This window comes from Ostrea edulis, chromosome 6 (genome assembly GCF_947568905.1).
Source record: "Ostrea edulis chromosome 6, xbOstEdul1.1, whole genome shotgun sequence".
NCBI classification, from domain to species: domain Eukaryota; kingdom Metazoa; phylum Mollusca; class Bivalvia; order Ostreida; family Ostreidae; genus Ostrea; species Ostrea edulis.
Genome location: NC_079169.1, coordinates 61325910 through 61350760, shown reverse-complemented (window position 1 = coordinate 61350760; position 24851 = coordinate 61325910). Strand labels below are relative to the sequence as shown.

Genomic DNA, 24851 nt, shown 5'->3' with positions numbered 1-24851 from the left:
CTTTAGCGCAACAGATTCCGGTAAAAATCGGTCAAACTATGCAGATTTTCATAACTTTCTTAAGTAATTTCTACAAAAGTCAGTTAAGCATTTCATTTTAAACACTTCTTGAAAGATTACGCCGCTTAAGTATCGCAGGTTTCTACTTCGATTTTATTTCTAAAGTTTGAAATATACTGAGGAATTTTAGAACAATGTGTGAAAAGTTGGTTTCACAAACTGTAACGATCATGTTCTTTTCTATCATGATTAAATTGTTATGTTGTGGGAATAGTGCTGTAGAAATCCGATCTGAATTAAGTTCTCGGAGAGAAAATCTGACAAATCTTTTGGTAACGGACCGCTTGCTGCAAATACACGATGGAGTAGAGTCTTCCATTCATTGTAGCATTCTGTGCCTGGACGAGAGTCCTTGTGTTAGTTTCTTTTACTCACCGCTGTCGTCTGCATGTCGACTACATTCCATCACCTTGGGAAAGGTTTCAGAAATCGCACCTGATAATGGATCACAATATTTTGTTATGCAAAGAGGTAGGTAATCTTATATAAATGTAGTACGTTTTCTTTGCAATTATTTTCAATGTTTATCTTACATAGCCGTTTTAAATGATAAAAGTATGCATGTTAAAATTTCCTAAAGATTCACTTTGATCACCATTTGACACATATTGGTTGGCGAAAATAGGGAGTTTTGGAATTAATGAATTTCTGGTTATTTATCTCGGGTCTTTTTTTTTTTTTTTTTTTTATCTTTTATAAGAATGAAATTAATATGATTGTATATGAAAAAGAAAATGAATCAGAATTTATATCAACAAGCACTACATTATTCCCGAAAAATCAATTAAAATACATACATGCTAATAAGGACTATTTTCCGTCTTCAAAAGGTTATTCAAATACTATAGAACTTAATACGGTAATTGGCCGTTTGCAGGCATGGGTTATATAGGAGACTCATGTGGAAATAACTCTCACTGCATCACTGGGAACTCGGAATGCAGGGACGGACAGTGTTGGTGCGGCGCCGGATACAGTTTCACCCCCCGGCTGAAAACCTGTGACTCTAGTATGAAAATTGTGTACTTCACTTTGCTTTTTCGGGCGTCTGTTATAGAATGCTAATTAACGACTCTTGTTACAGGATGTACAAGCAAACTTTAAAAACAACTGATAAGATGAAAGCTAGATTTATGTTTTTATACGTAAAATTAATATGATTTACTGTATGGAATTTAATTTATTCCCATGATTTTTCATTTAAGTTCAAAACAGCGGGGGGATTTATATAGAGTTATATATAGGAGGGGTAATGTATTGCAACCTTTGAACATCATAGAAAATGCATGGGTCCCTTATTTCTTAAAGGATTTTTCATATTGTAGCTTTTTACAACCAAACTAAGCCAACAATATGTATCAAATCATGCATCGCTATTGGGGGGGGGGGGGGGGGTGATTTAATTTTTTTGCATCGAGTGTCCTAACATAACCTTTAAAGAGGATTAACACATCATAGTGGCTGACTTCCTTTAGAAATACAAATAAAACAAATTAAAGAAATGTATTCCTTGACTTTTAAAATGTTATTGTCTAGCCTGATAGTTCTGCGGCTTGAGATGTGACGTTGCGAATCAAAGGTAAAAAGGAAAAAGAAAAAAACCCTGTAAGGTTGCCGACCTTTTTATGTAAATTGTTGGATCGAATCTAACAAGGGTTTTAAAAAATTTCAAGTTACATTCCACAATGTACTAAGACTTCATTTAAAGATTTTTTTAAAAGTTTTCAGTATCAAAATGTTATCGCACACATCTTCCACAGTGTTTGTTGTTTTCTTCTGGTGTGGTATTCATCCTTAAATTAAGATATAAACGCCCTTGAATTTCTGAGTTAGAGGTAGTGTAAATTGGCAGTCAAAACGTTTCATATAAAGTTTCTTAAGACTTCCACCGAGAGTTCCCTGATTAAATCCGATCTTCAGATCCGCAGTAAATATTTCAATTTGATTTGACAAAGTGGTTTTTTCCCCCACTAGATTGCACAGATGGATACAGTGATCAGTATACGTTGTATAGTCGTCATTTTCTCCACCTAAACAACAAGGAGGAGCATTTGAATGTGACCTTGAACCAATGCCGTGACCTCTGTACCTCTACTATGACATTTACATGCAAGACTTTTGAATATGGCTACATATCAAGGAAGTGTAGTTTACAGGAAGTGACGTATTTAGATGTGCCCGGATTCTGGTATGAGGATATCTACTACTTTGAATATGACCACTACCAGAGGGATTGTTTGTAATCATAAATTAATAAACTTATTAATTCTGAATTCGTGCTATTGTTTATATATAGTTACATTTACAATGCAACGTCATTTTATGTACAAAAACTACATGGCATTAGAATATGTAAATTAGTTTCCAGTACTTGACACAGTGCCAAACTACGGTTCGCGCGGGCCTCATGTTGGCTTTTCAAACACAAAAAATGACAGGTATCTGCAACATTTGCGTATCGTATTCTCTCTCTCTCTCTCTCTCTCTCTCTCTCTCTCTCTCTCTCTCTCTCTCTCTCTGTGTGTGTGTGTGTGTGCATCAAGTACAGCATTCTTCAAACACAATAGCTTCGTAAAGTAGCGTTTGAAATGTTTACACTAAGTCGTATAACGTATGACGACTTGTATAAGGTCGGATATTATATATTCGAAAAAAATACACGTTGAACAATCTGCAATATAATCTACTCATAGAAATCAAGAATGGCAGAGGTTATAGATGGGGACATACGGGCTTGCCTTCCGGAGACTATGGAAAATAAAAACTAAATAAATTAGAATATGAATCCTCTTTAAAATCGCCTTTTAATTCGTGTTGATAACGATGTCGACACGTTTTGGTAATTTATACACCATTTAAATAACACACCTTGCAAGTAGTATCATATCAATGCAAGGGACGATAGTCGCCATCTTGGAACCCCCCCCCCCCCCCGTTCAACATCCGTTTCTGTACTCTATACTAGCAATCTATTGGATCATCGTGGTAGGATTCGCTGCAACGATGATGATGCGCTTGTCCACGGTCGACATGTGTTCTATCAAAGACACATACGATCTCATCGATTTTGAGGGCCCTCTCATCAAATAGGTCTGGAAGGAGCGGACGTTTACCCATATAATGCCTGGCTTAAGGGAAAGTGCGAAATATTGAATTTAAAATGTCCAAATGTCTTCGACATTCGTAACAGATGCGTACGCCCGGTTAAAAATGGGTTACGTGGTAAATGAAAACATAGTAACAGTAAGTGTATGAAAGAAATATTTTTAATCTCCAATTGCTCTATGTAATACCTTCATTGTATATTGTAGTATGCGTGTGTAGGGGGTGGTGGTAGTGGGGTCACTGCCATTAATGCATTAATTATGAATAGAAGAATGTATTGACATATTTATCACCAACATCATTTTCCCTCCTTGAGGACAATAACTACTTCTAGATAGATTTAAGTATATTTTGGTTAATTCGTAAAAGATGATTTAGATATAACACATACATTTTATATTTGTCGACTGAGCTTCAATGTTTATGATTTTCTTATAGTTTATTATTCTACTTTATTTATAAACATAATTATTATTAATGAATATGTATACGCGAGGTTAAACCGGAGGCTATGGGGAAAGTCAGCTTGTGTATGTACGTTTTTACCGGAGCCAATCGCAAAATCACTCAAGTTTATCTGTCGAGTCGAGAAAAACACGGGTTTTTTCTTCTCGACTTGACGGAAATGACCGAGCAATGTTCCGATTGCATGGAATTTGCAATCGTAACCCCTCGGCCATTTATCGCTCGTAGAAATGGCCGAATAGTTACAATTGCGGAGTTTTATGACGCGACCTATGTTTATAAATTAGAACCTTCCACGGTAGCTTGTGAGTGGGACTAGTTAGCTTGCGCATGCACAGGAATGTTTCATAAAATAATTGTCAAGAGAATTTTAAAGCAAATGTTATTTATAGTTTGTGAGAAACAGATTTTAATGTTTTAATCCGATTAATGTTACGGTATATTGTCTAATTTATTCACTTTTACAAAATTACTGACAACATACTCCCCTAAGCAACGCTCGTCAAAGGAAGTAATATTTTGTTGTTCATATCTTAAAGTGAAGTTGCACTGTTAGAAACACGTGCCTATGTGTTCACGTATAATTTTGAATACGTATAATCACTGTTGTTTGGCACCTTAAATGGTATTTTACACTCTATAGAGTCACCATTTAGATAATATGAAAATTACAATTTTGGTACTTTCTTATAAACAGGCATCATGATTTTGTAGCTTCCGTTCCTTCCAGATCGAGTTGACGAGATGGCCCACAAAATCGACGAGATTGTAATTATATGTTTTTCTTTTGATAGAACGCATGTAGACCGGCGACAAATACACCATCATTTAGAAAAATTAATCCTATAGCGAATCGTAGCACGATAATCCAATAAAGTCTTAGTTTAGAATACGGAAACGGATGTTGAACTGAGTGGGGGTATTTTTTTCCCCAAGATGACTTTCATCTCTTGTATTGATATAATACTATTTATTATTTAAACGATGTGTAAATTACCAAACGGATCGACATCGTTATTAAAAGGAGTTTAAAGGTGATTTTAAAGAATCGGGAAGACAAGCCCCTGTGGGTTGGAATTGTTTGTTTTCGTGTTGAACATTGCCATCCTACTGAACACCTGTACTAACGTTATTGTTATTGTTCCCCACCGCAACGCGGAAGGGGACATAGAAATACCGGTGTCCGTGCGTCCGTCCGTCCCACTTCACTTTATGGACGCAACTCCTCAATAAACGCTCAACGGATTTTGTTCATATTTTGTAGGATTGTTAGTCACCATGTGTAGTTGATGATATTGCGCTGTCATTTTGAATCGACAAATTTTACAGGAGTTATGGGACTTTTGTTTTTTAACTTTTTTGCGGCGGTGGGGCACATGGCTACGTGTAGCAATCTTGTTTAAATTAAATTACACAAGGTGGTCTTTATGACCCATTAAAAGGTTAAAGGTCAGGTCAACTTCCGTAGTGATCTGCCAGAGCTATAGTCTTTTTCTATATAACGTATCATCAATGCACTACAGTTGCGTAGATAATTCAACTGTGTACAGACATTACCGGCGATGATCGTGAAATAATGAAATATGCAGCAAATTAAAATCATTTGAATCTATAAATTGCACTACTAAAATGCAGTTCAAACTGATAATAATTTTCTTCAAGTATTACTGTTGTGTTAATACAAGCATATATTATTTTGGGTAGGGTTGGGTGTTGTCATTTTTGAACAATAGTCATTATTTGTTTATTACATATGCAAATAGAGATATTGGGGTGACTACACCCCCCAACCCCAACCCTCCACTTTTGCTTTACTGAGAACGTTTGGATGAAGACAGGATAAAAAAAAAACCATGTATGTAATATTTCAGTGTTTGATGAATTTAACATAGACCCTGTGCAACATCAAAATTCAAATATAACATTTTTATAGACCCTGTGCAACAACAAAATTCAAATATAACATTTTCAAACACAGAAAAGACCTCTTTTTTATGATAATAAGAGTTTTATCAACCATGTGCAAGCGTCTAAATCTAAGGACGATAACTCTTTCCAAGCAGTATACGAAAACGATGAGTCCTAAATGAATTCAGTTCTTGATATATATCAATTTTGTTTTGATGTGAAAAGTTTAATTGCGTAAATCATCTGATGAAAATTTCATGAATAGACGACTTGTATATTGTAGTTACGTCTCTCATTGCACAGCGTTTCTGCACGTTCTATGTGATATGAAAAATGTGCGTGACTTGGGTAATTTGGAGTTGCTCTATGACAATGGCACCAGTAGACGTTTCATTTGTTTCCTCTTCCTCGTGACGACGAACCTTGCAAAGCATCCAACAGCAGAAGAATATCTGAAGTCAGTAAATATTATTTGATTTGTTTAATCTGATATATTACACCCGATGTGGATGAATTTGGAAAAGAAAACAACAAAGTGTAGCGATAATCTACGTCACAGTACATTGTTTTCATAACATTGCAATGGGTATTTGTTTACATTGCATTGCTCCGCGCGAGCATTGGGTTTTGGGTATAAATATAAGAGCGATTTTATTTAGTCAGTCAGTCAGTTTTTATGTGTGGATATGTTCTGTTTGGACAAATGCGTTGTGCTTATGTGGATTTTGAACTGTGAATAAACCATTAACTTTATTACTAGAGTAATTATTTCAAAAAAGGATTCTTTGGAAGATATGGAAGTACTGAAAATTATTCCCCTTAGACCGTAACGGAAAAAGCAAAATTATCTTTATAAACAAAAACAATAAAATAGAGTTTAGTTGGTCAAACTTTAAATACTGTACCTGAATTTGCCGAATTTAAAAATGGAGTGAGCAGTTGAAAATAACATTTGAAATCAATGAATATATTTCAATTCGTCTACCTTTATATATTGGACTTCATTTGATACCCATAAAACTGAAAAGAAGAGGCAATTATTTTGTACCTGAATGATATTATAACAGGACGCGGCCAAACTTGTGTAAAAAGCCCACTGCAGTTCCCCCAAGTCGTATGAGACTAAAAACATGCATCCAGTGAACCCTAGTATTCCTGCAAAAAGTTCAGTTTCTAAACTTTGAAAATATGGTTTGCAAATATCGAAGAAATGGAATTTATTGGGTCTTAAGAAACATATCTTCATAGATCCTCACCAGAGAAGGGATAAAATATAGATACACATCCTATTATACATCTACAGCAAGAAAAGTCATCATCTGAGTCATCGTCTGAATAACGGAAAGAGATGAGCGCATTCAATGTTGTCAGTGCCATCACGATCCCTGCGAGTATCTCCAATCCAGTCACAGGTTGTCCAATCCCTACAATCCCTACAGGATTCAAGAAAATGGAATGATGACACGATAATATACACGTTGAAGATATATCTTATCTCATTCTAGAAAAAACCCCACCACAGAATGCATAATCATCCCAAATAAATATATAATGCATTTCAAGAAATCAGATCTTTGAAGTTGTAGTGTAGACACTAAGAAAACATCATTATGCATTCTCGTCAATATTTTGATGCAATAGATGATCTCCCATGCGTCCTCTACTTTGATCAGGTAGACAGTGTAACCCGTAGTCAAAATTAGTTGTGTAAAAACACCCTATTAATTGGTACGGAACACGTAACACACCATGCCACATAATGATATTATTTATGTAAATACGATCATTTTAACGACCGTTGAATTTGGGAAATGCTGACTTTCAACGTGACTGTCAAAAACCTATCAACATAATGCAACTTCCGAGATATCAGCTCTTCTGTGATATAGAGGTGCGTTTAAGTGTTCTGTTGAACGCTTGGTTGGGTACAAGATGTTTACATATACTATAGACTAGCTATGTAAATACAGATAAAAGTAATGAAAATGTAAATTTTGTTTATATTAGCTGTTGGTTTACATTAAACTGACCATATCAAGAATAATATTTGTTTGAATTAGGCCATTAGATTAAATATGAAATTATTTTTATATCCTCTTCTGCACGGGTGATATTCTAATCAAAGAAAAATGGTGATTTTCGATTTTTGTTTGAGCTGTTTCATTATTAAATACAACTAAACTTACTAATATTGTGTGCCCCTTCAGTTTGGGTGGTTGCATGATGTCTGATACATGTAATCGGCCTTTAGGCAATATATGAAGGCAGCTATGAGCATTTGTACCCACCGCGTGTGGACGATAGTATGTTTTGTGTCTCATTGTGTGTAAGAGTTCCACAAAGGGGAAGAACTATTGGGTAACTCGGAAATTGCGTATTCTCGTATATTGAATCTTTCATAAACACCATATGCAGGTAAAACTGGGATATTACTACAGAAATATGAAAAAGTGAAGATAACGAACAGTTGTTGGTTGAGTGATTTTTCGTTTGACGTCCCGTGGGAATTTTTTACTCATTTTGAGACATCACCTGTTATAGATGAAGTAACACATTTATACCTATGTTTAGCAGTAAGATTTCATTAACGTGGCAATACCTGTTACAACATGGGTCCTTGGTTTTTAAGGTCACATCCGAAAGACCCGTGATTCTCACTTCTATAAATGCAGAGTGTTTGGCGAAGGAGCAATCACTACCTATGTTTACATCTGAGGTTTGACGCGGACAATGCACCAGCTAGGCTCGAATTCGCAACCTCCCAGTTATGAATATTCTACCACTAAGCTACCGCTACTGACATCAATCTCATGATACGAAATTGAGAGTAGGACAAACACGGACCCCTATAAACACCAGAGGTGCGATCAGGTGTCTGGGATGAGTAAGTATCCCCCTGTTGATCGGTCACACTCGCTATGAACTCAATATTTTATCAAGTAAACAGAGAAATCCTTAGTAAAACATCAGAATGTAAAGAAAGGTCTAACAATTGATATGAAACATGTCAGACAGCGTTTAACCTTAAAAGGGTTGCAAATTAGATCATTATAATTATCATAGATTTTGCGAAATGATGACTTTCAACGAGACTCTTGAAACCCGGTAGTATCAAATTATTTGTCAGTAACCTGTCTCAATTTAAAGATGGAAAGTTGAGGATGAAGAAAATGAATGAATCTCGTTTGTCATAAAGTTCAGCTGTTAACGAAAGGTGATGATAACAAACAGTGATCAATCTCATAACTCCTATAAGCAATACAAAATAGAGTTGAACAAACACGGATCCCTGGATATACCAAAGGTGGGATTAGGTGCCTAGGAGGAGTAAGCATGCCCTGTCGATCGGTCACATCTGTATGAAACCCTATATCTCGATTAGGTAAACGAAGCAACCCGAAGTCACAATCGGTATGAAAGGAGAAGGTAACGAACAGTGATTAATCTCACAACTCCTATAAGGATATGTCGACCGGTCACACCCGCCGTGAGCCCTATATCTTGATCAGATAAACAGAGTTATCCGTAGTCACACACACACACACACACACACACACACACACACACACATATATATATATATACAGTATAATTTGTCCAAACCGGCCTCTGAGTACTCCGGTGCTCTGTCAATTCCGGCCACAAAATATAGTCCCTAACATTTCTTTAACAAATCCTTTATCAATAATTCCCCGTACTCCGGATTCTGCGTATTCTGTATATCGGCCGGCTTACACAGTCCCAACTACTATCAATTAACTTTAATTATCCCGTGTAAACCGGCCCCTCGAAGATGTCCCACCCTAATTGTTGCGGTCAATTGTATTCGGTGTACACAAGGTCCCAACTGCTCGTAATTAGCTCTAATTATCGCATTTAAACCAGCCACCCCACGTTGACCAACCTGTCGGTATTCGGTCGATCACACGCGGTGTACACAAAGGGTGTTTCAAGGGAAGCCACAGGTAAGTAAAAGAGTGCAACTGGCGATGAGTCGCGATCAGTTTAAAATAAAACCTGATTTTTTGGGGGTGCACTTTTCAATTATGACAGCATCACGCACGAGGTAATGGCGCCCTCCCCTTAACGACAGAGACGAGAACTGACATTAAAAGACAAAGTTCAATTAATCGATGAATTCGATACATTCTTGGAATGAAACAAAATCGGCAACAATCCCGTTATGTTTTCCAAAAGCAGGGTTTCCCCTCGTGGACTTCTCGGAGTTCTACGGCGAGTCAGACAATGATGATATACAGTTAGTTAGCACAACTCACCATGTCCGGTCGATCACTCGGCATTGTATTAGTTTCCGTTTCACAAATTGTGACAGTTGAAAGCGATACATTTGCAATGAAAGCTGGGAAAGACAAATCTTAAATGAACACAACACAAACTTGACGAACGTACATAATGTAGCACTTGGTAACGGCGATGATGTAGACGAAATCGACAATTTACCAACAGAAAATTGCGCGAATAATTCTCAGGTTTTAAACTGTTTAATAAAAATTGAAACTTTTTCAAATGAGCACGACAATAAAACACTGACATTTATATTTTTACATTTTGAATTCTTTTGTGATATATTAAAACGTTAGCAATCATTACACACTTATGCATAGATAGTGAATACAAGGGAAGCAACTCTAATTCTTGTCAACATTCTGCACTCCGGACTCTGTGCAAACCGGCCAATTTCTTTGGAACCACACATAGCCGGTTTAGACAGATTATACTGTATATATATATATATATATATATATATATATATATATATATATATGATATTTTGATTTTGGATCAGCTCTTTGGACGAATAAGACATGTCCTAATTCGCTCCGCTTTTAACATTGATTGGCAAGCCTTTAAATCCCCCAAAAACATGTAGTCTGCGTTGTAAATACGTTTGTAGATTAGTGTAGTTGTAGTGCTAGATGTATTTATATGTAGTTTTTGTTATTATTCTCTGTTGATATTGGCCACATTATGTAATTTTTTTCGTTTGTCCTGAAGAAGGGACGGTTCGTCCCGAAAATTTGACAATCTGGTTGTTCGTGTCGTTGGTCAGTTTAGTGCTTTGTATATATATATATATATATATATATATATATATATATATATATATATTTGTTTATATCTATCTGGAAAAGCTGAAATAATCCTGTTTATCATAAGTTGAGTTGTTAGTTTGCCTTTAATATCTATTTCCAAACAAAATATTTAAGTATGAAGCTGAAGTGGATGACTCTGTGGTATCGTTTATTTCGAGTTCACAGGTATATATCGAATCAAGATGTGAATGAAATTTATCGTTGTTAATAGATGAAACGTCGTTGTTTATGAAATATGTTATTTATCCTATGCGCTTCTTGTACAATATATCCAGTCCTTTTGGCCTAAATGAGATAAACCTGCATCTTGTTAACGTCACTATAACACAATCAGGTTTATGCAATACGAAGAACCCGTCAGTTTGTTTCTTGATTATGATAAAGTAATGATGAGTGTAGTGGCGCCGGAATTTATTCCGGATTTGGTTCGGTTATTAGATTGTTTACAGTTTGATCCGGCATAGGCCATGCTTGTTTTTATAGCAAAAGTTGATTTGTGTTTTGGTGTTTGTGCCCCGAAAGAGTAAGTACAGTGTATATTTGTTGTCATATAGCGTGTAATTAGTTATAACACATATGCATTTATATTATTAGTTAAGCTCATGACTGTTTTCATGATTTGAAATGTGCGTTATTATTTTTGTTCGAGTATGGTGTGCCATGAATGTCATTATTTTGTTGTTTGATATTCAGCGTTAGCGTGTTGATTGAATACTGTCTTGTGATATTGTAATATGTAATTAATATTGTTCTTACATGTATGTTTCAGTTTCCACCCTCGGTGAGAGAGGTTTGTGAGCACTGAGCTGACCAATAAACATTTTCTCAAATTTTGTTGTGTCATACGCTTACAGTGGAAATCTTCGGCACAGCTTTGCTCTCTCTTTACCATGGCCGACGGCTTTACTACATAAACCAATCCAGAGAAGTCCCATGACTTACGGAAACATCGTGAACTCTCCGAACTCGGATCAGAACAACACAGCCAAACTGTTCAGTCATTTACCAAGAAACTTTCAAAGTCCAAAGGTGAAATTGATGACATTTGCGAGTTTGTCACACAGAATCCAGTGCATCTTAGAGAAGTGAACAGCATCATTAGCAAACTGGAACAGCACGTTAGTGAGTTAGAGAAATCATATGTGAAATTCAGCACTTATCTTCAGAAAGTAAGAACACCAGACAGCATAGAAGAGAACTCTAAATGGAAAGCACTTGTAGACAGTACAAAGACTCAAGTATGTGATGTTATCAATCGCATTAAGGTTCCAAACAAGCCTCTGTCTGCTAAGACATCTGGGCGACTCAGTCAACGCTCAAAGTTCTCAACCTTTCTCTCACAGGAAGGCACTAAACATTTAGGTGAAGCTGTGCTGAAACATTCGGAACGCCTCTCCACAGCCAAGGCTCGGCTCAAGTTTGCAGCAGAAGAAGCCACACTCCTCAGACAGGAGGCAGAACTCAACGCTAAGAAGATGATGCTCAGCACGAAGCGTGAAGTTGAAGAAGCTAAGTGCAATCTTGAAGCGTTATATGATATGTCAGATCTGGGAGGGAGCTATGCTCCACCGTCCATTGTTGATGACAACCCATCTGAGACTGACGCTGGACTTCAGCGTGTAGAATCTTACATTGACTCGCAGCAAGATGATGCATGTGTACCAAGTCAAGACCATCCTCCTGCTGAGGGTGTACGTGAAACTAGACTACCCCAAAGGCAGTTGAACGTAGAAGCAGAGCCTTATAATCCGCAAGTCAACACAGCATACTCAACTTACTATTCAAGTCCTTCTGTGAATGGTGACCGAACAAGCACCATGAACACCACACAGTTCAATCAACAAACACCACAGATAGGGCTTTCCGATGTGAACACATGCTCAGAGTTTGCCAAGGTCTTTGCTAAGAAGCACTTAGTTTCAAAGATACATGTCTTTGATGACAACCCAGAGAACTTTTCCTCGTGGAAAACCCCATTCAAAAATGCAGTGAGGGAACTTAGTCTCACACCCATGGAGGAGATGGACTTGTTAATTCAGTGGCTTGGAAACACCTCATCAGCGACTCAGGCAAAGAGCATCAGAAACGCTAATGCAGCAAATCCAGACCGTGGGTTGCAGCGAATATGGGATCGTTTTCATGATCGTTTTGCCAATCCGGAGGTTGTAGAGTCTGCAATCAAGAGAAAACTTGCGAAGTTCCCTAAGTTAGGAAACAAGGACAACTTAAAGTTATATGAGCTCTTTGATATTGTGTCAGAGATTGATTCCTTAAAGGAAAACCCTACCTACTCAACATTGCTCGCCTATTTTGATTTGTCATCAGGTGCGAATCCCATTGTGGCCAAGTTGCCTCACTACATCCAAGAGAAATGGGTGACCGAAGCGACAAATTACAAACTGCGAACTGGATGTCCATATCCGACATTTCCTGTGTTCGTCGCATTCTTGGAGAAGATCACGAGGATGAAGAATGACCCCAGTCTACAGTTTGACACCTCAAACGACGCTAACAAAGGTGAACAGCTGAGGGTGTACCCAGGAAAGCTACCAAGCCGTAAGAGCAACTCTACAGTGTCTACGTTTAAAACACAAGTACAGAGTTCTGGAACTTTACTTAAAGACAGTGCTTCTATTTTGGATGGGTGTCCTATTCATGAAAACTCTAAACACACATTGAATGAATGTCATTCATTTCGCACCCGACCATTAGATGAGCGGAAAACATTCATAAAGGAAAATGGCTACTGCTTTCGTTGCTGCGGGCCAAAGAAACATATGAGGTCAAAGTGTCATGAGATTGTCCTATGTTCCATTTGTAAGGGCTCTGATCACCCATCAGCCTTGCACAAAGACTCTGGCATTTCCTTAGTGGCCAAGAAAACCCATGAGGGGGAGAAGCTCTCAGTTGTTAGTTCTAGCTGCACTCAGATCTGTGGGAAGCCATTCAACACCAACAAGTCTTGTGCGAAGATTGTGAAAGCCATCGTGTACCCACAGCAGAAACGCGACCTTGCTAGATATATCTACTGCATCATTGATGATCAAAGCAGCAACACTCTCGCCACCTCCAAATTCTTTGATTGTTTCCATGAATACGGTCCAGACCACCTGTATACACTGAAATCATGTTCCGGTGAATCTATAAACAGTGGACGTAAAGCCTGTGGATATATGATAGAGTCCTGTGATCGATCTCAAATGTTTAGATTACCAGATATCATAGAGTGCGACGAAATTCCGCAGAATCGGAATGAGATACCATCTCCAGAGGTTGCAGCTAGTTACCCTCACCTCAGTGATATTATGGACTACATACCTACCATTGATGATGACATTTCTATTGCACTACTGATTGGTCGTGACCTTATTGACACTCATATAGTGCTTGACCAACGTGTTGGCACCCCACTAGCTCAGAGACTACCCCTCGGATGGGTCCTAATTGGTAACTCATGTCTCGGAACAGTTCACAAACAGACAGTCGTCACTGTCAACAAGACCTCCATTCTAGCAAATGGTAGGCCAACCTATCTGGAGCCCTGTGACAGTTCCTTTCATGTGAAAGATGACCCTGTGTTTAAGCAAACAGCATACGACGAATGTGAAGGGCTTTCTTTGGAAGACCAGGCTTTCTTGGATATCATGGACTCAGGATTCCAAATGTCTGAGAGTGGTAAGTGGACAGCTCCTTTACCATTTCGGACCTGTAGACCCATTCTACACAACAACAGAGAAGCTGCAATGAAACGAGCTATTTCATTCAAGAGCAGTCTTATGCACAACCCGACCAAGGCAACACATGTGTATGAGTTTATGCAGAAGATACTAGATAGACAACATGCTGAACCTGTTCTCGAAACAACCAGAATCACAGAGAAATGATACTTGCCGTTATTTAGTGTCTATCATCCCAAAAAGCCCAACAGTGTGAGGGTGGTCTTCGATTCTTCTGCTAAGTATCATGGCTATTCCCTGAATGACGTTCTACTGAAAGGACCTCCCCTCTACAACAGTCTTCTAGGAATCCTGCTTCGATTCCGGAAGGAAGCAGTTGCTGTCACTGCTGACGTTGAGCAAATGTTCCATAACTTCCTTGTTACAACAGAACACAGAGATTTTCTTAGATTCCTCTGGCACGAGGACAATGACATTTCTAAACCTTTAATAGACTATCATATGAATGTTCATGTTTTTGGGAACAGCCCATCCCCAGCAGTAGCCACCTACGGGCTACGCAAGGCAGTCGAGAAAGCAGAGACAGATGTCCAGGACTTTATTTACAGGAATTTCTATGTTGATGATGGTTTGATTTCCTGCCGTACATCTGAAGAAGCTGTTGATCTGCTTGTTCGGACACAACGCATCTTGCATGATAATGGGAAACTTAGGTTGCACAAGTTTTCATCCAATAACAGGGAGGTGTTGGACTCATTCCCACAAAGTGAGCTAGCCAAGGATCTCTGCAACCTTGATCTTTGTAACGACACATTACCAATGCATAGAAGTTTAGGACTCTCTTGGGACATTGAAACTGATCGATTCACGTTTTGTACATGTAAAGACAAGAAGCCATTCACCAGACGTGGAATATTGTCTGTGATAAATGGACTTTACGACCCATTGGGCTTCGCAGTCCCAGTCGTTCTGAAAGGCAAACTTCTGATGAAAGAAATCCTGTCCAGTACAAACTCTCTAGATTGGGATGACCCAGTTCCTGAGTTGTTTAAAAAACCCTGGGATGTGTGGGTACAATCCCTAACTGAACTAGAACAAGTGTGTATTCCTAGGCAGTACTCAGATCACTCATATACAGATTCCAATGTTCGTCTCGTGCATGTTTTCTGTGATGCATCTAAAGATGCAATCGGTGCTGTTGCATATCTGCAACTCTTCAGACCTGCTGGCCCAGAGCCCACTCTCAGTTTTCTACTTGGAAAGGGAAAACTTGCACCTAATGGTGGCAGCACCATTCCTCGGATGGAACTGTGTGCTGCAGTTCTTGGAGTCGAAGTTGCAGACATAATCAAAGAACAACTAGGTATTCCATCAGAATGTTTTCGATTCTACACAGACAGCCAGATTGTCTTGGGTTATTTGACAAACACTACACGCAGATTTTATGTTTATGTGTCAAACAGAGTGAAACGCATTCATTCAGCTTCATCCCCAAGACAATGGACACATGTTGCCACAGAGCAGAATCCAGCTGATCTAGCAACAAGATCAGTAAGTGCTACTCAACTTTCAAACAGTATGTGGTTGACTGGACCTCCATGTGAGATATTGACTAAAACATTGCCAGAACCACTCTCATGTTTTCCGTTAGTGGAACCACAAAATGATTGTGAGATTAGACCTGAAGTTACATGCATCAAAGTTCAGATGGATGATGTGAAACCTGTTAATCACAAGATCGGGTCAGAGAGATTCTTAAGGTTCTCAACATGGGAATCTCTTGTTCGAGGAATCAAGATCCTGAAGCAGTTCATATATACATTTTTGAAACAAAGTGACATTGACTCTAGTGAAGCATATTAACAAGCAGAACTTTTTGTGATACAGACATGCCAAGGAGAAGCATATGGTGACACCATAAGATGCAAAAAAAAATGGACGCCCCCTGCCAAATTGACATTCACTAATTGCCTTATCACCATTCATCGACCAACATGGTGTGCTCCGTGTGGGAGGTAGACTCGACAAAGGGCAGAAGTTCAGGCAAGGAGACGGCGATCATCACCCTGTGATTATGCCCAAGAACCATTATGTCACCAGACTACTTGTGCGCAAATTCCATCACCAAGTGTTACATCAGGGACGACTGCTGACAGAAGGTGCACTGCGTTCCGGTGGATTCTGGGTAGTTGGTGCCAAAAATCTCATAAGATCTGAGATCAAGTCCTGTGTCACATGTCGCAAGTTAAGAGGAAGTTTTGGATGGCAGAAAATGGCTGATCTACCTGAGGATAGAATGCAGCCAGCTCCACCTTTCTCTTATGTAGGTGTGGACACCTTCGGACCTTGGCTTACCACGCAACGACGGACCAGAGGGGGAACTGTGAATCAGAAGAGATGGGCTCTGATGTTTACATGTCTTGTATCACGAGCAGTTCATTTGGAAGCATTTGAAGAGTTGTCCACCACTTCATTTATCAATGCGTTACGCAGGTTTATTGTGTTGAGAGGTCCTGTTATACAGTTTAGGTCAGATCGCGGTACAAATTTCACTGGAGCCGTGCATGAACTGAACATTCCTTCTGATCTGGTGGAAGACCCGATATCTAAAAGGTATCTTGAAGAAAACAAGGTTACATGGATATTCAATCCTCCCCATGCCTCTCACTTTGGTGGGGCATGGGAACGGATGATAGGTGCTTCAAGGAAGATCTTGGACAGCTTACTGTTGAATCATAAGGGACCTTAAACACATGAAGTTTTGACTACCTTTTTGATGGAAGTTAGTGCTATCCTGAATGCTAGACCACTTGTCGCAGTATCAACTGACCCAGATGCACCACAGGTACTTTCACCTGATATGTTAATTCATCAAAAAACCGTACATACGTCACAGTTGGACATTCCGGTGTTTGGGACTAAGGACGCCCTCAGGAGTTCCTGGAAGCAGGTGCAATATTTGGCGGATCAGTTTTGGCAAAGATGGCGCATAGAGTACATGCAAAGCTTACAGATTCGTCAGAAATGGTTGTCAGAAGGTAGACAGTTCCAGAAAAAATAATGTAGTTCTTATGCGTGACGATTCGTTACCCATTGAAGTCTCATTGAAGTTGGCTGAGAATTTAAATGTCTCACCTTTCTTTGTTTGGTTAAGTCATTGTGGATTATTGCTTGATCTTTAATCTTGTGTCAAGTTGTATTCATATGTCGATACTTGTACATGCATATCAATTCTATGTTGCATCATTTGTATACACTTTGGTGTTGTTAGGTATAGCATACCTTATTTGAAATGTAACACTATTTTTTATTTTAAATTTGACTTCTTCGAAGCCAGAGGGGGAGTGTAGTGGCGCCGGAATTTATTCCGGATTTGGTTCGGTTATTAGATTGTTTACAGTTTGATCCGGCATAGGCCATGCTTGTTTTTATAGCAAAAGTTGATTTGTGTTTTGGTGTTTGTGCCCCGAAAGAGTAAGTACAGTGTATATTTGTTGTCATATAGCGTGTAATTAGTTATAACACATATGCATTTATATTATTAGTTAAGCTCATGACTGTTTTCATGATTTGAAATGTGCGTTATTATTTTTGTTCGAGTATGGTGTGCCATGAATGTCATTATTTTGTTGTTTGATATTCAGCGTTAGCGTGTTGATTAAATACTGTCTTGTGATATTGTAATATGTAATTAATATTGTTCTTACATGTATGTTTCAGTTTCCACCCTCGGTGAGAGAGGTTTGTGAGCACTGAGCTGACCAATAAACATTTTCTCAAATTTTGTTGTGTCATACGCTTACAATGAGAATAGTTTAGATTGTGTCCTTACTAATGATTTGTCGTAGACGGGGAACATGCCTCACACGGTTTAACAATAAATACCTGGAGTATATTCAATGTAATTCCAACAGTTTTCATTGAAGATGACACCTAAGTAGCATTCACTGGTAATGTTGGGTGCCTCCGTTTTCACCCACCAACTGGAAAAGATCCCCGAGAGCTGTAAAGCACAAGTGGGGATGAACAGAAAGACAATAATACACACGACTAGTCCTCTGTCGCTCATCGTTGAGTCGTTTCAGAAATAAGAACGAAATGTCTGTTTATATCAAGGGTTTTATCACAAATTAAAGACCCAGGGAAATATAACTCACCTGGGCCAATGTTATCTCTCAAATAGATACGTAAACACAAAAACACTATTTGGGTCTTGGCGCTAACAAAAAGTACACTTACGAGTTTAACAGGTAATAATTCCAATGTTATTTATTACAATTGTTTTGATTGGACAAAAAGAAAGCTAAACGAAAATTTACGCATCAATAAATCCAAAAACACTATGTATACATACGCGCCTAAAAAATGACATAGTGTGGGGAAACTTCAAATTCTTGAGATTGATAATACAGGGAACCAATTGGAATTATAAAAATCAAACATTCTTTTTGAATAATTTATCGATGTGTAAGCATAACGATAACGAACAGTGATCAATCTCATAACCCCTATAAGCAATAAAAAATAGAGAGTTGGGCAAACATGGACCCCTGGATATGCCAGAGGTGGGATCGGGTGCCTAGGAGGGTTAAACATCTCCTGTCGACCGGTCACACCCGCCGCGAACCCTATATCTTGATTAGGTAACGAAGTAATCCGTAGTGAAAATCAATGCACCAAGAACGGCCTAACAATCGGCATGAAACACATCAGGCAGCATTTGACCCAAAGATAGGTTGTATTTGCAAACTAGATCGCCATAACGACCACATAATTTGCGAAATGCTGACTTTAAATGAGACTGGAAAGAACTACTTAACAATTAGTATGAAACACGTCATACAATATTGGACCTAATGACAGATTGTAGCTGCAAATTATAACCACTATAGAAGGTAAGAAATACTGACATTCAATGAGACTGTTGAAACCCCTGTAACATCAACTAATTTTTCTGTAGATGCTCAATTAAAAACAATATGATACGCAGAACATGCTCTTGCGTACCAAATCAGTTGAGAGACATAAACACCATATACAGGTGATAATGGAATCATATTACTATATAGATATGGAAAGTTGACGATGGTGAAACTCACGTCATGCCAGTTATTTTTTTTTAAATATATATATATATATATATATAACTGAGTTGTTAGTTTTACGTTAGCATCTATGTTCATTAAATCATCGAAATATGAAGCAGATATGAAAGAATTCGTAGTGTTTTGTTTTATTATTTCAAGTTACTGGAATATATAGAATCGACGTATGAATGCGAGTATTGTTAATAGATAAATCGTCGATGTACACGTTGTATCTAAATGTCGAGTTGACGGCCACAGCAAAACGTTTTTTCTTCATGTAGAAACTTTTAACAAAATTCTGCCTATTAAAACGAGAAAAATATGTCAGCTGACAAAGGAGCACAATTCGTACCCATGAGAATTTCAGTAGACTGTTGAAAGATCTGATTAAAAACCATTACATTGATATTATCAATGAGAAATTCCAGTATCAATTCAATATTATTTTGCGAGTGATTGTGCAAATAATCAGAGTGGTGTTCAACAAATGAAAGTTGAAGACAACGAACAGTGATAAATCTCACAACTCCTATAAGCAATACAAAATAGATAGCTGGGCAAACACGGATCCCTGGACACAACAGAGGTGAGATCAGGTGCCTAGGAGGAGTAAGTATCCCCTGTCGAACGGTCACACCCGCCGTGAGTGGTGTTTAACAAAGTAATTTTTTGGGATGACTGATCACAATATATGAAAATTTCCGAGTTACATTTGTACTGAAGAAGGAGCTGTTTATGATGTCGAAAAGCCTAGTCTTTATATTATTGTGAGGAATTGTGGTATAAAGTTTTCAGAAGTCATGTGTCTTGGTGCTGTTGATTTAGGAAAAGTTTGGGGGTTTTTTTCCATTTAAAATTTACTAAGACTTCTATTCAATTTTGGAGAATTCACATTTGATTTTCACTTCTACTCGCAAATGCTGTGACACAATACGCCTGAAGTTAATATTTTGTGAGTAGTAAAGATAGGGGACTGGTATAACATTTTCTGGATCCTGCAATGTATCTCTGCAAGGGGTTTACCGTGTTTTTGGAATCCAGTATAGGTATGGTAACTCGCATTCATTCGTCTCATTGACTGGGATATCAAATGATCAAACCCCAATGTTGCCCCAATGGATCACCGTACAACGTGAAAAAACCCGCAAACCTTCAGTATTTTTGCACATTGATTACACAGAATCCACGCACCTTAATGGTTTCGTTTCACCTAATTAAATCCCATGTTCTTAATAAACATAAACTCCTATCGTTGCGCTGCCTGTAGGGTCCCAGGATTCAGAATATAATCGGTGAAATCAGCGGATGGACTGACCTCATCTACACAACAGTAATTGTACATATACACCATAAAAAGTCAGTTTCTTTTGATAACATGAAAACTGTTTATTCTATCTTTAAACCGCGGGGGAAAAAGTCGCCGTTTTCCAAGATTATATTGATCCTTAATTAACATAACCTGACGTCATTGTCTTAACAAGGTTGTCAACGAGTGTGCGGTTACTCGAGTAATCATTCAATGTCTAAATATAGAATACAAATACCAATATTCCAATACTATGAGAAAGTTAAATCATACATTTTTGAATGCTATTTCAACTGCTATTATTACTCCGGTGCTTTTAATTTTCATGGATCACATTACCATTGGTCAACTTATACGTTACTTTCATTTCAAACCTTGTCCAGTTTTGACAAGAATCAACGTACATGTATGAAGACCCCCATTCACTGACGGGACAACGCAAGGATTGCTGCACAGTCAAGATTATATCAAACGTGGAAAATTGTTGCTGAAAAATATGTTCATTTACATATACATGTAATTCAACTTTTAAACATGTACTTGCGTACTTCCTCTAATAATCCAATTTTTTTTTCCAAAGTAACATTGGAAATGTATCTACAATGGCGATATATAATAAATAATGCAACATAGACTATTTAAATTCACCCAGATGAAAAGGATAGGTCGAAATTTGAAGTTCATTCTTGACTAATTTAACTCTCAATTCTTTTCGATTGGCCTTGTTTGAATCATGTATGTTATGCGCGTGAGTTCATCGACTGTAGATATAGGAATAAGGAATTATCAGAGCATATTCAACGACTACAGGAGTAAAAACTAAATGCATCATATGTATAAAAAAAAAGGATAGAAAGGGTAGTTAGATATCCTTGGATCCAGAAATTAAAAAATACCACGTGGTATGCTTATAAGATAACCACAATACTTGGCTCGGAAACAAGAGGGCGACGGGTCTTATCGGCCACTTCAGTTTTAGTTGAAAAGTATCACTAGTCCCAAGGGCTATGAAATGTGGGGGGGGGGATCCTTGTTCTAAATATCTAAGCTAAATTCTAATATTCAACAACAGTATGAAAGATGAAGATACCGAACAATGATCAATCTCATAACTCCTATAAGCAATACAAAGTAGAGAGTTGGGCAAACACGGACCCCTGGATATACCAGAGGTGGGAGGAGTAAACATCCACTGTCGATTGGTCACACCCGCCGTGAGTCCTATATTTTGATCATGTAATAGAAGTTATACGTAGTCAAAATCAGTGTGCCAAGAACAGCCTAACAATCAGTATGAAACACGTCATACAGCATTTGACCCAATGATAGGTTGTATTGGCAAAATAGATCGTCATAATGACCATAGGATTTGCGAACTGCTGACTTTAAACGAGACTATTGGAACCCCTACATCATCAACTTGTTTGTCAGTATCCTGCTTCGATTTAAAAACTGACCATAAGCAGAACAAGCTCCTGCGTATCGAATCAGTTGAGAGATATAAACACCATATGCAGGTGATAATGGAATATTGCTACATAAAAATGGAAAGTTGACGATGGAGAAGCTGAAATTATCCCATTTGTCATAAAGTTGAGTTGTAAGTTTGCCGTTAATATCTACTTTCATTAAAATATCTAAATATGAAGTAGAAGTTGACGACTCTGTGGTGTCTTTATTTCGAGTTAACTGGGATATATCGAATCTATACTAGATATGAATGAAAATTATTATTGTTAATAGATAATACATCGTCGATATATCTAAATGTCGAGTTGAAGGCCATAGCATGAGATTTTTTCTTCTCTCGTAGATTTTTTTGAATAAATTCTGCTTCATTGGAATATAAAAACAGGTCAGCTAACAAAGGAGCACCATTCGTGCCCATGGGAATTCCAATAGACTGTTGGAAGACCTGATCACCAAAGACCACGAAGATATTGTCAATGAGGAACTCCATCATATTTTTTATTTCAACTTGAGAGTACTTTTGCATGGAATCAGAGTGGCGTTTAACAAAGTAATTTTTGGATGACTGATCACTAGATTGGAATATTTGCGTTTTCCATTTGTATTGAAGAAGCAACTGTCTAAAATGTCAAAAAGTCTAGTCTTTAATTTATCGTGAGGAATGGTCGTGTAAAGTGTTAAAAATCATACGTTTTGATGTTGATTTGAGAAAAGTTTTGCGATTTCAAGTTTACTAAAAGTTCTTTAGAATTTGGTTTTGATTTACAAGATGTGTTTTTAAAACTTAAATGCCCCAGAAAGTGTTTTCTTACACATGTGCGGTTGTAGAGAATATGTTTGAAATTGGTCAATTTATGGCAGGTTTTGCTCCGCCATAAGGCACCAGGGGTACATGAAGCTTGGGATTTACCATTATGTCTCCCTTGTCCCAAGGATACTTCATACAAAATTTGAAAAGAATTTTAACGGTACGTATCAAGATGAAGTTTAAAAAGTTCAATTGTTATAACGCACGACAGGCGGCGATCGACGCTGACCAATTGCAATAGGTCAATCATTTTTATTCATCGTACATCAATATTTCCCAAATTCTATGGTCATATATAAATTGAAATTAAAACCTGTCAATAGATCGGAATGCTTTGCCATTTTCTCCAAACCTATTGGCGAAATCGATCCTAAAAACAATGTTCTACATCACTGTTATGCAGATGACACACAATCCTATCTAGTCTTCAAACCTAAAGATGACTGGCAAAATACCGTTAGCCGCCTTGAGGCTTGTATGGACGAGATAAAGATGTGGATGTACGCTAACATGCTAAAATTAAATCAGGACAAAACAGAGTTCATTGTTTTTTCACCGAAAACCATAGTAACTGACTCACCATCGTACCATTTGCCGACACTAATATCAGTGAAGCACCGTTTGTGAAGAATCTAGGTGTATGGTTTGATATTTAAAACACTTTGCATGCAAAAGCAGATTTCATCTATGTCTCGTGCTTGCTATAATCAACTACGTAATAGCGGACGAATACGGTCGCTCATCGCAGAAGATGCATGCAAGACCTTAGTATGTGCCCTCGTGACATCTCGGCATGAATAGGCCAATGCTCTTCTTTCCGGTATTAACACAACCGACCTGGCAAAACTGCAGTGGATACAGAATATGGCAGCACGAATCATCACTCGTACCAAGAGAAGTGATCACATAACTCCAGTACTGATTTCTTTACATTGGTTTCCTATTTACAAGCGCATCCAATACAAAATTCTCCTCTACTCATATAAGGGGATTCATAAAATGGCACCAGAATACTTTGGAAGAGGTTATCACTGTTTACCAACCAAATCGTTCCCTAAGATCTGAAAATTCACTGACATTAGTTAGACCTAGATGTCGAACCTCCATATATGGAAGCATATTCTTGGATGTGGCAGCAGCTACACTCTGGAACTCTCTACCTGATACCCTCCGCCGTTGTCAGAATTTGAACATTTTTAAAAAACATTTAAAATACACATCTTTTTAGAGTATTATTGGTGGTTAAATCTTTATGGTTTCTTTACCATTAATTTTAACACGACTTCTTCAAGTGTATATTTGTATATTTATTTCAACTATTGCATTTTATATCATTTGATTGTACGGCGTTGAACTTTCTCAATGCACAGCATATTTTAAATTTTAGTAATTTTACTTCACATTATTGATGTTTTGCTAGCATTGTTTTGATATTATCTGTCTTAATGCTATTGTAATTTCCTTTTACTACCAGGTATTTTTATAACTTGCTGTATCATTTTTATTATGTGCAGCGCTTTAAAGTGGTTATTTATAGTCATATAAGGCGCTTTATCAATAAATATTATTTATATATTGTCTGATGTGTTTCTAAAAATCATTAGGTTGGACTAGGGTTATTATACCCCCCGCAACAAGCTGTAGGGGGTATACTGGAATCGGGTTGTCCGTCTGTCTGTCTGTCCGTCCGTCCGTCCGTCCGTCTGTAGACACAATGGTTTCCGGGCTCTAAAGCATTATCCTTTCCACCTACAGTCACCATATCATATATATGGACTACCCATGGGATGAAGATGTTCCCTATCGATTTTGGGGTCAAAAGGTCAAAGGTCACGCGCACTGGACATCGAA

The 24851-nt window shown here is 37.9% G+C and overlaps 3 protein-coding genes across 5 annotated transcripts; 2 read left to right on the top strand and 1 right to left on the bottom strand.

Moving 5' to 3' along the window:
- LOC125648219 (uncharacterized) lies at window positions 1-2333 on the top strand. Its single transcript, XM_048875183.2, has 3 exons — window positions 1-531; window positions 938-1069; window positions 2035-2333. The coding sequence occupies exons 1-3, from the start codon at window positions 195-197 to the stop codon at window positions 2301-2303; spliced, it is 738 nt and encodes a 245-aa protein (XP_048731140.1). The 5' UTR covers window positions 1-194; the 3' UTR covers window positions 2304-2333.
- Window positions 2334-5530: 3197 nt separating this feature from the next.
- Window positions 5531-18440, bottom strand: LOC125648220 (uncharacterized). Of its 3 annotated transcripts, none has more exons than XM_056140328.1 (4): window positions 18215-18440; window positions 6795-6971; window positions 6587-6711; window positions 5531-5990 (listed from the first exon to the last, which is right to left on the bottom strand). In XM_056140328.1, exons 1-4 carry the CDS (start codon window positions 18396-18398, stop codon window positions 5856-5858), a joined length of 621 nt encoding a protein of 206 aa, XP_055996303.1. In that variant the 5' UTR covers window positions 18399-18440; the 3' UTR covers window positions 5531-5855. The 3 variants fall into 3 exon arrangements, with proteins under 3 accessions (XP_055996303.1, XP_055996304.1, XP_048731141.1); XM_056140329.1 differs by having other exon boundaries at window positions 6587-6693; XM_048875184.1 differs by lacking the exon at window positions 6587-6711.
- Window positions 14732-18113, top strand: LOC130046878 (uncharacterized). The gene is made up of 2 exons (XM_056140320.1): window positions 14732-17803; window positions 18050-18113. Exon 1 carries the CDS (start codon window positions 14732-14734, stop codon window positions 16190-16192), a length of 1461 nt encoding a protein of 486 aa, XP_055996295.1. The 3' UTR covers window positions 16193-17803; window positions 18050-18113.
- Window positions 18441-24851: the final 6411 nt, after the last annotated feature.